Source organism: Phalaenopsis equestris, unplaced genomic scaffold (genome assembly GCF_001263595.1).
Source record: "Phalaenopsis equestris unplaced genomic scaffold, ASM126359v1 Scaffold000420, whole genome shotgun sequence".
Taxonomy (NCBI): Eukaryota; Viridiplantae; Streptophyta; class Magnoliopsida; order Asparagales; family Orchidaceae; genus Phalaenopsis; species Phalaenopsis equestris.
The window spans coordinates 116,502-132,282 of NW_018164861.1; the positions used below are offsets into that span (position 1 = coordinate 116,502).

General features: G+C 39.8%; 1 protein-coding gene across 2 annotated transcripts in view; it reads right to left on the reverse strand.

Annotated features, from left to right (window-relative positions):
- Positions 1-15,323, reverse strand: part of LOC110027188 (dynein light chain 1, cytoplasmic-like) — a 33,572-nt gene extending 18,249 nt beyond the window's left edge. The window contains exon 1 of one of the 2 annotated variants that reach the window (XR_002294316.1): positions 13,834-13,901. Coding sequence is in view for 1 of the 2 variants with exons in the window: in XM_020728509.1 (XP_020584168.1) it covers positions 14,897-15,241 (345 nt within the window). In the remaining variant the exon portion in view is untranslated. Of the gene's footprint in view, positions 1-13,833; positions 13,902-14,896 lie in introns of those variants that run through there. The other variant, XM_020728509.1, reaches the window with a different exon arrangement.
- Between the last annotated feature and the right edge of the window lie 458 nt (positions 15,324-15,781).

Sequence of the window (15,781 nt, forward strand, 5' to 3'; positions counted from 1 at the left end):
GTCGGTATCCTCCCAGCCTAGCCGCAAATTCAATAACCAAGCATAGGATTAGTCAATGTTTTTTATGTCTGGACCAAAGGGTAAAGAATATGTATGCTCATATTTGGCACAATACAATTTGAACTGATTCACTTTATTCATTTACTTTAATTTCTTGACAAGTAGAATGATGCTTCCTTATATATTGAACTTCATATTAGAAAATTTATTAGTAGAATTAGTTAATTAAGAGTTTATTAAAATTACATATTTATTTCAATTGTCTATTAGTGACAAATATGCAATTTGAACTATGTTGTGATTAAGTATTGATTTTCTAAATCTTAGTTCGTAGCCTCTAATATTACTCCATGTGGGATCGATATCCAGGACTCCATTAGAGCCCTGTATTACTTGAGCGATACGTATACTTGCGTTGATAAGTGTAACTTTGTAATTATTGAATATTTTATGCACATCTTTATCAAATCTATAACCGTTGTCAAGTTTTTGGCGCCGTTGCCGGGATTTAAATCTTTTAGCAGCATTATCAAATTCTTGTATTTTTAAGTATATATAAAGTCGTTGTCAGCCACCGCACGCACCAAGGAAGAAAATGAACTTGTGATTCCTTTTCTTCTTCTCCTTCTTCTTCTTAGGGTCGCCTCCTATATATCGTAAAATATGAAGGAACACACACACCCACTACTTCGGTTCGCAAGTCAGAAAGTTGAATCTTCTCATTGAAAATCACATTTTTGCTCCTTATAATCTTTCGACCCGGATCATCCCAGAAACGATATCCAAATGTCTCGTCTCAATAGCCAATGAAATAATATTTTTTTGACTTAGCCTCAAACTTACTACAAGCAATGAGAGCATATGAAAGATAACCAAATATTTTAAGGTAAGAAAATTTGACATTTTTCTCACTCCATACCTCTTCAGGCAATTCACAATGTAAGAGAACAGATGATCCCGTGTTGAATAAATAAAATGTAATGTTGACTGCTTCTGCCCAAAAAATAGGTGGTAGTCCGGCTTGCAATCTCATGCTTCTAGCCAGCTCATTAATGGTCATGTTCATGCGCTCTGCAACACCATTTTGCTGTGATGTCTTTGGAATTGTCTTCTCGATTCTGATGCCCTGAGGTGCACAATACTCCTTGAACCCACCATCAATATATTCACCACTATTATCAGACCTCAGACATTTCAACTTTAAGCATGTATTTGTCTTAACAATGACCTTTGAAGTCTTGAGCACACTAAATACAACTGATTTATGTTTCAAGAAATAGACACAAACATTTCTGCTATGATCATCAATGAATGTGACATAGTAACGAGAACCTCCAAGAGATGTCATTGGAGAAGGTCCCCACACATCTGTGTGTATAAAATCCAGTTTTCTTGTCTTTAGTGTCCTGTCACTTTTCAAGAAACTGATCTTCATTTGTTTCCCCATAATACAACTCTCACACATGCTGAGATCAACTGACTTCAGTCCGACTTCAGTTTTGGTAGCTAGCCTCTGGACTGAAGTTATTTCATATCTCTGACTCATGTGGTTAAGTCTGCAATACCACAACTCTGTTGTGCTTTCTGATACAGTAGTATCAACACTGTTAATTAAACCAGTAGTCATATATAGCGTACATGTTTTCTTACCCCGAGCCAATACTAAAGCTCCTTTAGTAACCTTTCAGGTGCTACCTGAGAACATTACTGAATGTTCACACTCATCGAGCTGCCCAACAAAAATGTTCTTCTTCAGTTCAAGAATGTGTCTAACCTTTTGCAGAGTCTACTTGTTCTTGTTACAAAGTGCAATATTAATGTCTTCAATTCCTACCACATTCAAAGCTTCTCCATCTGCCAGATATACTTTCCCAAAGTCACCTGTAATATAATTTCGCATTAATTCCGATGAAAAGTTGTATGGAAAAAAGCCCCTAAATTCAATATCCAGTCATCAACAGAGCTATGAATTGTCGATAGTAGTGCATCATGTGTTTCTTCAGTTACTACATTTGTGTTGTCATTCTCCAACTTCTTAAAATTTTTACAGTTTATCTTTATGTGACCAGTTTTGTCATAATTTCAGCAAGTTACTTATTTATCAGGTCTTGACTTGCTCTTGCTTCTGTGTTTTGATTTTGATCTTCCTCTGTTTGAGTTTCTCTCCTGTGATCTCCCTATAAATCAATATTTAATGCTGAACCCTCTCATGTGATCTCCCTATAAATCAATATTTAATGCTGAACTCGAACTCGAGGTCTCTCCAGAATCTTTCTTGCGCACCTCCTCAGCCAAAATCAAATCACGAATATCATCATATTTAAGTTTAGATTTAACTACAGAGTTGCTAACAACCATCCTCATAACTTCTCAGCTATTTGGCAATGAAGTCAACAAGATCAGTGCACGTATCTCATCATCAAATTCAATTTCCACATACGATAATTGATTTGTAATAATATTAAAATCATTCAAGTGTTGTACAACAGACGTACGCGATAATTGATTTGTAATAATATTAAAATCATTCAGGTGTTGTACAACAGACGTCCTTCCGCCATCTTCAAACTGAATAACTTTTTCATCAGATATATCTGACTATTCGCCGATGACTTTTCATACATATCTGACAGGGCTGTAATACAATGTGCAGTAATCCTTTCCTTGACGACATTGTGTGCAACACACCTCAACAGAGTTAATCGAATAACCCGCAGAACTTGTCGATCCAACAAATTTCATTCAGTCTCATCCATCTTTTTCATATCCTTTTCAGGTTTTTCCCCAAGAACGGAAGATGAAGTTTCTTCCCATAGAGGTAGTCTCCTATCTGCATTATTCAGTAACCAAAATTCATATCATCGAACTTCTCGATCCCTGAAATTTTCACATACAACTGTTCAAGGAATAAATCTTCTGTAGCCACCATAGACAGTATCATTCTTATGCAGTATCATTCTTCTGTAGCCACCATAGACAGTATCATTCTTATGGTTGTGAGTTTCACCACAGGAGAAAATATCTCGAAATAATCAATATCATGCTTCTGCTGAAAACCTTTTACAACAAGTCTAGCATTGTACATTTTACTGTCATCATGTTCAGTTTTCACCCGGTACACTCACTTGTTATGTAATACTTTCTTCCCTGGTGGAAGATCTGCCAACTCCCATGTCTAATTTTTTAGCAAATAATTCATCTCCTCCTTCATGGTCAGCTCTCACTTGCTCGAATTTTCATCTTTTACTGTCATCATGCTCAGTTTTCACCCGGTAAACCCACTTGTTGTGTAATGTTTTCTTCCTTAGTGGAAGATATGCCAACTCCCAAGTCTAATTTCTAGCAGACAATCCATCTCATCTTTCATGGTCAACTCTCACATGCTCGAATTTTCATATTACAAGATTTCTTCATAATTCTGTGGTTCGTCGCCATCTGTCAGCAGAATATAGTTCAAAGTTGAAGAGTAACGCTAAGGAGAACGTCTAGTCCTTTCTGACCTGCGAACTGTAGTTGTAGGGGTAAACTGTTCTAAAATTGACTGTGAAACAATAGGAATGGACTTTATTTTGTGAAAAAAGATATTGATAATAGAAGTAAAACATATTATTTCTTTATTTTGTGGAACACAATGGTGAGTTGTGTTTTCAGGTTGCAGAAGATTGTTGCAATTTCAATTATAGAAGCTGAAAACATTGTTATCAATGAAAGCAAGGAAACGATATACCCGCAAAGCTTTATGACAGAATTGGGCAAGGAATATGCGATTGAAAACCTTCATAGTGACAACATGAGTGTCATTTATGTAGCTAAAATGTCATATTTCATGTTGAGATGAAGCATATTCAACCAAGGTTCACTTCATTCATTCTCTTCTAGAAGATAAACAGTTATTTTTATAAAAAATACATACAGCTCAGATTCTTGCAGATATGTTGAGAAACTAAAACTATGTTTGGCTTCAGTTGGAGTTTCGGAAGGTTAAGACCGAAGATGAGCCACACTACAGTACATGATTATGAAGGTGATACAGATTTGGAGGTGCAATGCTGGATGCAAGCAATCCCCAAGTAGGAGATTATTATGTATGAAGCTTGATTGGCAAGAAGCGACTAGTAGGAACCAGTGTATAGGGGGTCACCCCAGCGTCAAGGATGATGCCCCAGCACTAGTGGGGCCCCTAAGCACCCAATCAAATGCTCCAAGACCAGAGCGCATGGAAAGGCAACACCCAAGAGGGGCTCCGAGACACCCAGGAGCACCTTTTCAGCATTCACGAAATAGAGTATCTATGCTCGGGATAGGCGATCAAGCACCAAAAACAGTTTGAGTTGTTTAGACATTTAAGTTTTCAATTCAAAATTTGAAGTAGCTCTTAGCAGTGTGCAAGCAAACAACGTGACGTGGTATCTTCGATTTGTGAGTGAATTTCTGCAATTTTTCAAGCGTTTGTGAGTTCCAAGATTGTAGAGAGGATTTGAGTGTGATGTAATCTATACATTTCTTCTCATTTTATAGTGAATTTTGTGTGGTGTGTACGTATTTTTCCTTATTCTCGAGTCTTTCCACCTTAAATCTTTGTGTTTTATTTTCTTGATTACTTATATATGTGTGTTTCTATTCAATTATTTGCTTCGGATCTCACAAATTGGTGTTTTTCTGCAATTCCAGAAAGGTGAATATACTCCAAACAATAGTCTTTCTTATTTCAAAACAGCAGCCATCTTTTTGTATTCCAAGAAAATTTTCTTTTTGTGATTCTTGTACCACGGCTAACCATCATTGCTTGATTTTCTTTCCTTCTAGCAATTCTAGGTATTAACCACTTGAATATATCCATTCAGATGTTTGGAGCCCTTCTCCAATCCCCTCCAATCAGTGTTACGAATATTATGTCATATATATTGATGATTCAACTAAATATACACGGGTATTTCTAATGACTCACAAATTTGAGATTCTAGCATGTTTCGTAAATTCAAACAGCAGGTCAAACACCAATTGAATGCTCAAGTTAAAATTTTATGATCTGATTGGGTGCAGAATGCAAGAGTCGGCTCTTTGGGAAATTGTAAATTACCTATGGCATTAAACACTAATTTTTCTACCTCTGCACATATGAACAAAACGGATTAGCACAAGCTAAACAAGTGCATATCCTAGATACAACAAGAACTCTATTTGCTGACTCCAACCCGCCACCAGCCTTTTGGCTTGATACAATATTCATTGTTGTATATCTAATTAACCGCATGCCCTCCGCAACAACAACCAACAAATCTCTGGATCACTATCTATACAAAACTCCACCAGACTATACCTATCACATGACTTATGGTTGTGCATGTTTTTCATGGTTGCCTCCATCACACAGAAACAAACTTGAGCAACGATCCATAATGTGTGTATTCATTGGTTATCCAGAACATATCAAATGTTATAGATGATTTCATCTAGCAACATGCATGATTATTGTTTCAAGAAATGTTATATTTAATGAAGCAAGTTTCCCTTACAGATAATCTCAAACCACTCTTACACAACCACGACAACTTCTTTCCCTTTACCACTTTGTTACCCACCTCTTTTCCTCTATCTACTAATCATCCATCCTCTAAATAATCAACCACAACTCATCCTATCATACAGTAATTCATTCCTTCAACCCCTCCTCAGATCATACCTACTACCACAACTAATATAGGACTCTACCCTCATCCCATACCTACTATCACAAATGCTCTATATGCTCCACTAGTTTACCATATGACTACCTGTTAAGCTAGAGCCCGATCCGCCTCCTGATCTCCCGCTCCCGCTTCCCGCTCCCTGTTCGCGATCGCGAAGGATCGCGATCCCGCTCCTATTCTTCGCGAAACCATTCTGTTAAGCTTAGAGCCGAACCCTGTTGTTCGCGAACCGCTCCTTTATCGCGAATAGTCGCAACATCTTCCTTCTAGTTAGCGATAAAAGGCATCGCATCGGCTCTCCTTTGGTGTGTGGACGACACAGCCTTTTGTGTTCTTCTTTGATTTCCTCGAGATAGAGGAAGGTTTCCTTGGGATAAAAGAGGAAAGTGCAAGAAGTAATTCCTTGCGGTAGAAGAAAGAATAAAGAATAAGAAGAAGATTGTTCTCTCTTGGCTTCTTCTTGGTAGTTTGTGACAGAAGAGAAATTGTGTTTATTTCTCTTGCAAGTTTATATTCTTCGGTGTATCTCAGTGTAGAGTTTATTCGGTGTATCTCGGTGTAGAAAGAGAAGAACAAAGAGAGAAGAAGAGAGAACAACGAAGTGAGAGATTACTCTTGTAAACTCTTGTAAGTCGAGACTGCAAATTTCTTAAGTATCGGCTGCTGCAAATTTCTTAAGTAGGAAAATCCTCTGCAAGTCTGTGGACGTAGACAAATTTGTCAAACCACGTAAATAAAATCATCTGCAAGTCTGTGGACGTAGGCAAATTTGTCAAACCACGTAAATCTGTGTGTTTCGTTGTGTTACTCTTTTCTGGCGTGAATTTTCTTGTTTTATTTTTCGCTTTCATCAAAGATTCTCCTATTCTATTTCTATAAATATACCACAGCAACTGATATATCACACAACAACTGGTATCAGAGTTTTGTTCGGATCTGAGGATGAATAATGATTGTAGATGAAGTGAAGGTTTCATGGATCGAGAAGTTTGATGACACAGATTTTAGTTAGTGGAGGATACAAATAGAGGACTACCTCTATGAGAAGAAATTTCATCTTCCGTTATTGGGGAAAATACCTGAAAGAATGGATGAGACTGAATGAGATTTGTTTGATTGACAAGTTCTGGGGGTTATTCGATTGACCCTATCGAGATCTGTTGCACACAACGTCGTCAAAGAAAAGACGACTGCAGATCTCATGGTAGTTTTATCAGGTATGTATGAAAAGTTATCGGCTAATCATAAGGTGTACTTGTGAAAAAGTTATTCAACTTGAAGATGGTAGAATGTGTTTCTGTTGCTCAACACCTGAATGATTTCAATACTATCACAAATCAATTGTCGTATGTTGAAATTGATTTTGATAATGAGATACATGCGCTGACATTATTGGCATCGTTGTCAAATAGTTGAGAAGCCATGAGGATGACAGTTAACAGTACTGCAGGTAAATCTAAACTGAAATGTGATGATATTCGTGATTTGATTTTGGCTGAGAAAGTGCACAAAAAAGATTTTGGCGAGATCACATATTTGAGTTCGGCACTGAATGTTGATTTCAGAGAGAGATCGCAGGACATCAACTCAAATAAAGAGATATCAAAATCAAAGTTTGGTCAACATCTGCTGGAATTGTGGCAAGGCAAACCACACAAAGATGAACTGCAGGAATCACAAGAATATGGAGAATAATAGTGCAAATGTAGTATCTGAAGAAGTACAGGATGTACTATTGTTGATAGTTCATAATTCTGTTGATGATGGAAGTGAAGATGACACTAGATCTACTAGATCCGAGGCATCCATTCTTATTGTTCTACAGACAGATGTGAAGAATCACAAATCTATGGAGAAATCTTACAAGATGAAAGTTCGAGCAAGTGAGAGTTGGTAGAACTTCCACCAGGGAAGAAGGCATTACAGAACAAGTGGGTGTATCGGGTGAAGAGTGAGTTTGATGGCAGTAAGAGGGACAAAGCTAGAAGCAGAGGCAGGATATTGCCCATGCAGTAGAAGTTATAAGCAGACACAAGAGTAATCCAAAAAATAGCTTAGAGGTGCAAGGCTATTTGAACCCTGCTGATATGTTGACTGAGGGTGTTACTCTTGAGAAACTGAAGTTGTGCACAACTTCAGTTAGTCTTCTGAAGTGAAGACAGGGGCTTTGACTTGCAGAGGTGGAGGATTTATGTTTGAAGAAAAAAGCGACGTTGGCAGTAGAGGATATCAGTTTGAGGAAGAAGATGTTGTTGCATGTGTATCGATCTCAAAGTGGGAGATTTGTTAAGCTGGAGCCTGATCTGCCTCCCGATCTCCCGCTTCCCGCTCCCTATTCCCGATCGCGAAAGATCGCGATCCTGCTCCGGCTCGCCTCAAAACCGTTCCTGCTCTAGTTCGCGATAGAACACGACTCTATTGTTCTCAAACCGCTCCTCTGTCGCGAATAGTCGCGACGTCTTCCTTCCTGTTCGCGATAAAAGGCATCGCAGCGGCTCTCCTTCGGCGTGTGGACGGCACAGCCTTTTGTGTTCTTCGATTTCCTCGGGATAAAGGAAGGAAAGTGCAAAAATTAGTTTCTTGCGGCATATGGAAGAAGAAAGAAGAAGAAAAAGATTATTCTCCCCTGGCTTCTACTTGATGATTTGTGGCAGAAGATAAATTGAGTTTATTTCTCTTGTAAATTTATCTTCTTCGGTGTATCTCTGTGTAGAGTTTCTTCGGTGTATCTCAGTGTAGAGTTTCTTCGGTGTATCTCAATGTAGAGAGAGAAGAACACAGAGAGAAGAATAGAGAGCAACGAAGTGAGAGACTCCTCTTGTAAGTCGACACGATCGACTAGTGTAAATTCCTCACAACGATGTGAGAGACTCCTCTTGTAAGTCGACACGATCGACTAGTGTAAATTCCTCAAGTAGTAAAATCCTCTACAACTCTGTGGACGTGGGCAAATTTGTCGAACCACGTAAATTTGTGTGTTCCGCTGTGTCACTGTTTTTGGTGTGAATTTTCTCTTTTTATTTTTCGTTTTCATCCAAGATCGTTCTCATATTTTATTTTGTTAGGTATGGCTCATATATCATAAATGGGACGGATGCTGCAGCAGAGCGGAGCCCATGAGTGGAGTGGAGCGAAATGATCTATCCAATCGAGAGAGTTTCATTTGAGCAGAGTGGAGCGAAATGATCTATCCAATCGAGAGAGTTTCATTATGTGAGTTGGCGGTGTGGGGGTAACACCCCGCGGTTTGGTACATGGATAATTTAAGTAATTACATATTTTACTATAGGGTTATATATATGTCATGTCTGTAACCCTAGGGGAGCTGAATCATGTATTATGTATTCTTTTTTGAATATTGAAAGAAAGTCACCGCTCTGCTCCCGAGGACGTAGGCATATTTATCGAACCTCGTTAAATCTCTGTGTATTCTTATGGATTTGTGTCGATTCTGATTTTTCTTCGCCTTAATTTCTCAACAAGTGATTTCAGAGCGAAGTTCGAGGGCAGGGAATAAAATTTTGGGCGATGCGGGAATAAAGAAAATTTTGACAGAGGAGATTGGCGGCTAGGGATGGATTCCGGCAAGTTTCGCTGCAGTTTGAACTTCCTCTAAGAAACTCCATGATATACTTTGCCTAAAGGGCTAGATATTCGCCAAGTTGAAGATTTGTTGGGTATATGCATTTCTTCTAAAGGGGTTGAATATTCGCCAAGGTGGAGATTTGTTAGGTATAGCTCATAACACCAGAATTTGGAGTCTCTTGGAATGAAGAGATGTCTCTTGCAATTGAAGAGAAATGTCTCTTGGAATTTAGTGGGTTGGGGGAAGCAAGGGTGCAGCGAAAGTGGGGTGGCCCAACCCACACTGGTGCATAAGAAACTCGAATGATGTATTTTCTCCTAAGAGACTGTATATTCGCCAAGGTGGAGATTTTTTAAGCGTATTTCTCCTAAGGGGTTGGATATTCGCAAAAGTGGAAATTTGTTAGGCATATGTATTTCTCCTAAGGGGCTGGATATTAGCCAATGTAGAGATTTGTTAGGTATGACTCATATACCATAAATGGGACAGATGATGGAGCTGTTGGTGCCCCACGAGCGGAGTGGAACGGAAGGATCTGTCCAACGGATGCTGGTGCGGAGCGAAGCCCACGAGCGGAGTGGAACGGAAGGATCTGTCCAACCGGGAGAGTTTTATTATGCGGGTTGGGGGTGCGGGGGCAACACCCTGCGGTTTGGTACAGGGATAATTTAAGTGATTACATATTTTACTATAAGGTTACATATATATCATGTCTGTAACCCTAGGGAAGTTGAATCTTGTATTTTTAAATATTGAAAGAAAGTCGTCGCTCTGCTCCTGATGACGTATGCATCTTTGTCGGACCTCGTTAATTCTCTGTGTTCTTATGGATTTGTGTTGATTCTGATTTTTCATCGCCTTAATTTCTCAACAAGTGGTATCAGAGCGAGGTTCGATGGCAGGGAAGAAAAATTTAGGCGCAGGAATAAAGAAGATTTTAACATAGGATATTGGCGGTTAAAGAAGGATTTTGTCAAGCTTCGCGACAATTCGAATTTTAGTGCAGAGGATGTTTGAAGACGAAGAGGGTTTCGGACGGTTTGGCAGGAACACGAAGGCTTTGCCGCGAAGGCTTCAAGTGAGACACCAGGCGCACGCGGACAGTAGGAGTTCGGCGAAGCTTCGAAGGAGTTGACATAGGAAGGCGTCGACAAGATCGTCAGAGGCGCAGGAAGGCGTCGGCGAGATCGACAGAGGAATCACGGCGTTCACGATCGCGACAGAGGAATCGCGGCTTCAGCTTCGGCGATTCGGACGGGCTTCGGTTCGACGAGAGGTTTCGGTGTCAGGCGAAGCCGCTACAGGCAAAAAAGGAAGGTTCGACGTCAGCCTGGAGCGGAGGCGGAAATTGGAGGCTCCGGGAGGCTCTGATTTCATTCCTTTGCTGGAGGCGGAATAAAATTGGAAGGAAATCAAGTTTCAATTTTATTGCGGAGAAGAAAATTGGAAGAAAAATCAAGTTCCAATTTTATTCCCTTGCGGGAGGCGGAGAAGAAAATTGAAAAGAAATAAGTTCTGATTTTATTCCTTTGCTGTGGGAAGAAATTTGGAAGGGATATTTTTCATATTTCTCTAGAGGCAATAAAAGAAATTTTCTCCTATTAACCCGAAAAATCTTGTTGCACGCGGAGATTTTCCAGGACGCAGGAAATGCAAGGAAAAGAAATCTGCTATTGCACTCAAGAAAAGAAAGATTTTTTTCTGAATGGATAGCGGAGGCGGAGTTTTTCTGGAAGAAAAGCAAAAATGGATCTTTTCTGGAAGGAAAAAAGAGCTTTTCTGGAAAACAGAGACGTGGCTTTTTTGGAAGTATAAGGAAAATAATTTTTTGAAAAGTTTAATTAAGAAAAATTTAATTAAGTGAAAGTTCTTTTTCTGGGAAACTTAATTAAGAGATCTTAATTAAGAGATTATTTAAAAGTATTTGTGGCCCAACCCACATTGGTGCATAAGAAACTCCATGATATAAGAGGTTGGATATTCGCGAAGGTGGACATTTGTTATGCATATGTATTTCTCCTAAAGGGCTGAATATTCGTCAAGGTGGAGATTTGTTAGGCATATGTATTTCTCATAAGGGGTTAGATATTCGTCAAGTTGGAGATTTGTTGGGTATATGTATTTCTCCTGAGGTGGATATTCGTCAAAGTGAAAATTTGTAAGGTATGACTCATATACCATAAATGGGACAGATGCTGGAGCGGAGCGGAGCCCACGAGCGGAGTAAAGCGGAAGGATCTGTCCAATCGGGGGAGTTTCATTATGTGGGTTGGGGGTGCGTGGGGCAACACCCCGCGGTTTGGTATAGGGGTAATTTAAGTAATTACATATAGTATTCCAGGATTTTATAGGATTATAAATAGATATATATGTAACCCTAGGTCTTATCCCATATTTTGTATTTTGTAACCTCTTTTCTGAATATTAAAGAAAACCACCGCTCTGCTCCCGAGGACGTAGGCATCTTTGCCGAACCTCGTTAAATCTTTGTGTGTTCTTCTGAATTTGTGTCGATTCCCGTTTTTCTTCGCTCTAATTTCTCAACATATTTATATATATACCACAACAACTGGTATATCACGCAACACTACCAAATTCAAAATTGGCTCTTTCCCACCTAAACGAGTCTTCCATTTCCTACACTCAACAGACATTAAGACTAAACCCCTCACATTCACTTGAGCAAAAAAATATTATCATTGGAGACGGGCAATGGCAGAAGAATTCAATGCCTTACACAGTTAAGGCACCTAAATCTTAGTTCCAACAACACTCAATCAACCCGTTCTTAAAACAAATGGACATACAGGAGCAAACGTCACCCTGATAGTTTGATTGCTCATTATAAAGCTAACAAAGATACCAATAGGAATATGAAAGCCATTACACAGAAACATTTAGTCTGGTTGTTAAACTACCAACTATAAGGATTCCACTTGTAATTTCTCTCCATCATCAATGGCCCGTAATTCACATGGATGTCTCGAACGCATACCTTAATGAAAATCATCAAGAAATGCTCTAATTGCATCAACCACATGGCCACCTGGACTCTCAATACCCACATAATGTTTGTCTACTAAAAAGTCCAGTTATTGCCTCAAATAAGCTCTACACAATGGTTCAACATATTTACCGGTCCCTTAGTTTAATTTGTCTTCAAATGAAGTCAAACCAATCCCTCACTTCTCATTTACCATAACAACTCTACATCCATTAATCTTCTACTCTATGTAGATGACATTATCTTGATAGAAAACAACCCCCAATTCATTCAACAACTTCTAGAAGATCTGCGGCAAAAGTATTCCAAGAAAGGTTTCTATCTTACCCAAGCTCGTTATGCTTCTGATATTCTTACCAGAAGAAGGAATGGCTGACTGTAAACTTCTCTTAAATCCCTTGTCACCACTCAAAAACACCACCCAAGATCTCAACAACCATTTGCAAATCCCTCACTATACATACATCTAGTGGAATCGCTTCAATACCTCACCATAAAGAGACTTGACATAGACTTTGTTGTCAATACTCTCTCCCAACAGCTACATAATCCTCTCTGCATAAATTTTTAACAGCTAAAATGACTTCTTAGATACATTAAAGGCACCCCGGCCTCTGGTCCTCCAATTCAATCCGACCCAATTATTCTTCACAGCTACTCACACTCCAGTTGTGCCAGTGATTCTTTGGACCGCCGCTCCACTAAAAATTACTGCTCGTATCTAGGCAACAATGTCATATCCTAGCACGTTAAGAAGCAGCTCACGGTAGCTCGCTAAACTATGAAATCAGAATACCAAACCTTATCCTTTGCAGCCACTGATGTAATTTGGCTTCAAAATCTCCTACAAAAATTTCAGGTTTCAGTTCAATAGTCCACAATAATTCATCGTGACGACACCTCTGCCATGGCCATTGTTGAATAAACCAGACCACCGAACACCAAGAAAAATGCCGAAGAACTCCTGCAGGTTACAGTTCAAAGCTACAGGCCGAATACCTCTTCTTGCTGGCCAAGAATCCTGCTGGCTGAAGTGCCAAACTCCTCCTTCTCTGCCAAATACCGTTTCTTTGCTGGCGAAGAATCCTGCTGGCTGAAGTTTCGATCAACTCCTTTCCTGCCGAATACCTTCAGCCCAAAAACCTGGACTGCCGAAGACCCTGCAGCCCAAGAACCTGGACTGCCGAAGAAACAACTGGACGGTCGAAGGACACCTACAGTGCTTAGGCTGTCTGGAAAACTGAAGAAACACCTACAGGCTTCAAATGAAAAATGAACTCCCTGGACTTCCGATTAACAGCTTATGTAGCCGAGGAGGGGTAAAACACAACAAGCAAGAAAACAGGAAAAAGAAAGAAAAAAAAAACTGCAGAAAAATAATACAACCCAAGAACACAAGAGAATTACATGGTTCAGTCCATAGGACCTATATCCAAGGAAGGGAATCAACAACAAATCTACTAAGACAATACAGAAGAAATTACAAGGCCTTTTACATCGAGGAATGAACACTCCTCTTGATCTCTCTCTCTCTCTCTCTCTCTCTCAATTACCTCGATAAAAGATCTCAAGCTTCTTCCCCTCAATTCTTGAAGTCTCTCCCATTCTTCTTCTAAAACTGATTTTCTTCTTCTTGGTTCGCTACAAGCCTTCCTAATTTATTTATAACAAAATGAGGCCTCTCACATGTAGACCCGGTTCACCAATTGAAAGTTTCCATAATATTTTAACAGCATTGATAGAATTACAAGTATGTTAGTTTGCTAATTGTGAGTCATTAGTTTGCTAATTGTGAGTCATTTATAACAGCTATAACACACAATTCGGTGTTTCACCCAAAAATAAAACATATCGACTATTATTTTATATAGGGAAGGATTCAAGTTACGGAAGTGGTCATAGTGTTGATCAACCTACTGACATTTTTACAAAGTCATTACCAACACCTAGGTTCCTTTCTCTCTGAGACAAACTGGCCCTTCAACAGGAAACCGTCAGCTTGAGGCTTATCATAACAACTCTCACTCACCTAGCAGCAAGGCATTTTCCACAACTACAAAGGGCAGCTGACAGGATCCTAACTAACCGCCACAGTTTTATTCTCCAGTCCATACCCCTGTAGCCGCCTATCTCTAGAATACTCTACTTGTACAATAAATAGCTACTATCTCTATCTACAGGTTAAGGTGATATAGTCAATCAAGTATTTCATATATGATTCAGCTCTGCCATCTTCCCTTCTGTATGCATCCTGCTGTATGGTTTTCCTTTATGCCTCTTTTCAATCATGTAAAGTCTGTTTCAGTATCGTCATGCTCTTATACATAACAATCATCTGGTATTCTACAACAAAATCACTTTCTCCAGACAAGTTCATACCTACTCATCCCAGCCATAATCATCTTTAGCAACCAAAAAATCCACTTAAAAACCAAGACGAAAGAAGCTGCAACAGAACACCCAAAATAATTCAACAAACAATCAAAAGATCCATAAAATCAAACCCGAAACAACAAAAGATCAAACGCATACACAATTTCTCACAAAACAAATCATCAACCCATGACCAATAACAGCTGAACCTCATAATAGCTACACCGTGGTAAGATGAAATACCTTCTTTAGCACAAGTGCGAGGCGCTTGCTATCGAGCTTGGGCATACCGCTGAGGGTCTCCCGTGCACAGCGAAACGCACGCCGCTGCAGCTCCCGCGGCATATCAGCGGCCCTAACCCGAATATTCTCCATATCCTTTAGATCATCTTCAACCCTCCCTCCATCACCGCAATCATCCCTTCCCTTCTCCAGCTCCTTCTTCTCCTCCTTCCCCCGAGTGGCGTCCCCCTTGAGCTTTGTCCTTTCTATGAGGGAGCTGAGGTGGCGGCTCCGCCGCTCAAGCTCCTCCGAAGCGCCATCCATCGCCGACTTCTCTCTCATATCGAGCCGACCTCGCCGGAACATCACCGCGCACAGTGGTTTGGGTTTGGGCTCGGCATATGCACCATCTCTCTGTCTCTCTCTCTCTCTCTCTCTCTCTCTCTCTCTCTCTCTCTCTCTCTCTCTCTCTCCCGGCGAGAGGAGGGGCGAAAGTTTGCAAAACAATGGAAGAGAAAACCATAGCAGCAGGGGCGACAACCTCAGTAATAATCCTATACACAGTCCGTACAAACATAACTTTTTAACCGGTTCAAATACATTCGATTTTTCAAATTTGTGTTCCAAATGCACAAATCTTAAGGTAAATACATGAGAAATTGAAAAGGATGGGACTTAGAGCTGGCCGGCTTACTTGAAATTTATAACGTTGTTGCATGGGATATTTCCATCGGCAACGTTCCCTTTTAAGCTTAGAATCCAAGTTCTAAGCTTAATTATGTATTAATTATCTCTTAACGGCACCATAATCTCTCTCGTTGGATAAGAAAATATGAAAATACACGTCGGTGTTCGGATGGATTTCGGCGCCCGAGTTTTGGCTAATGCCCACGCAGAAATATTGTT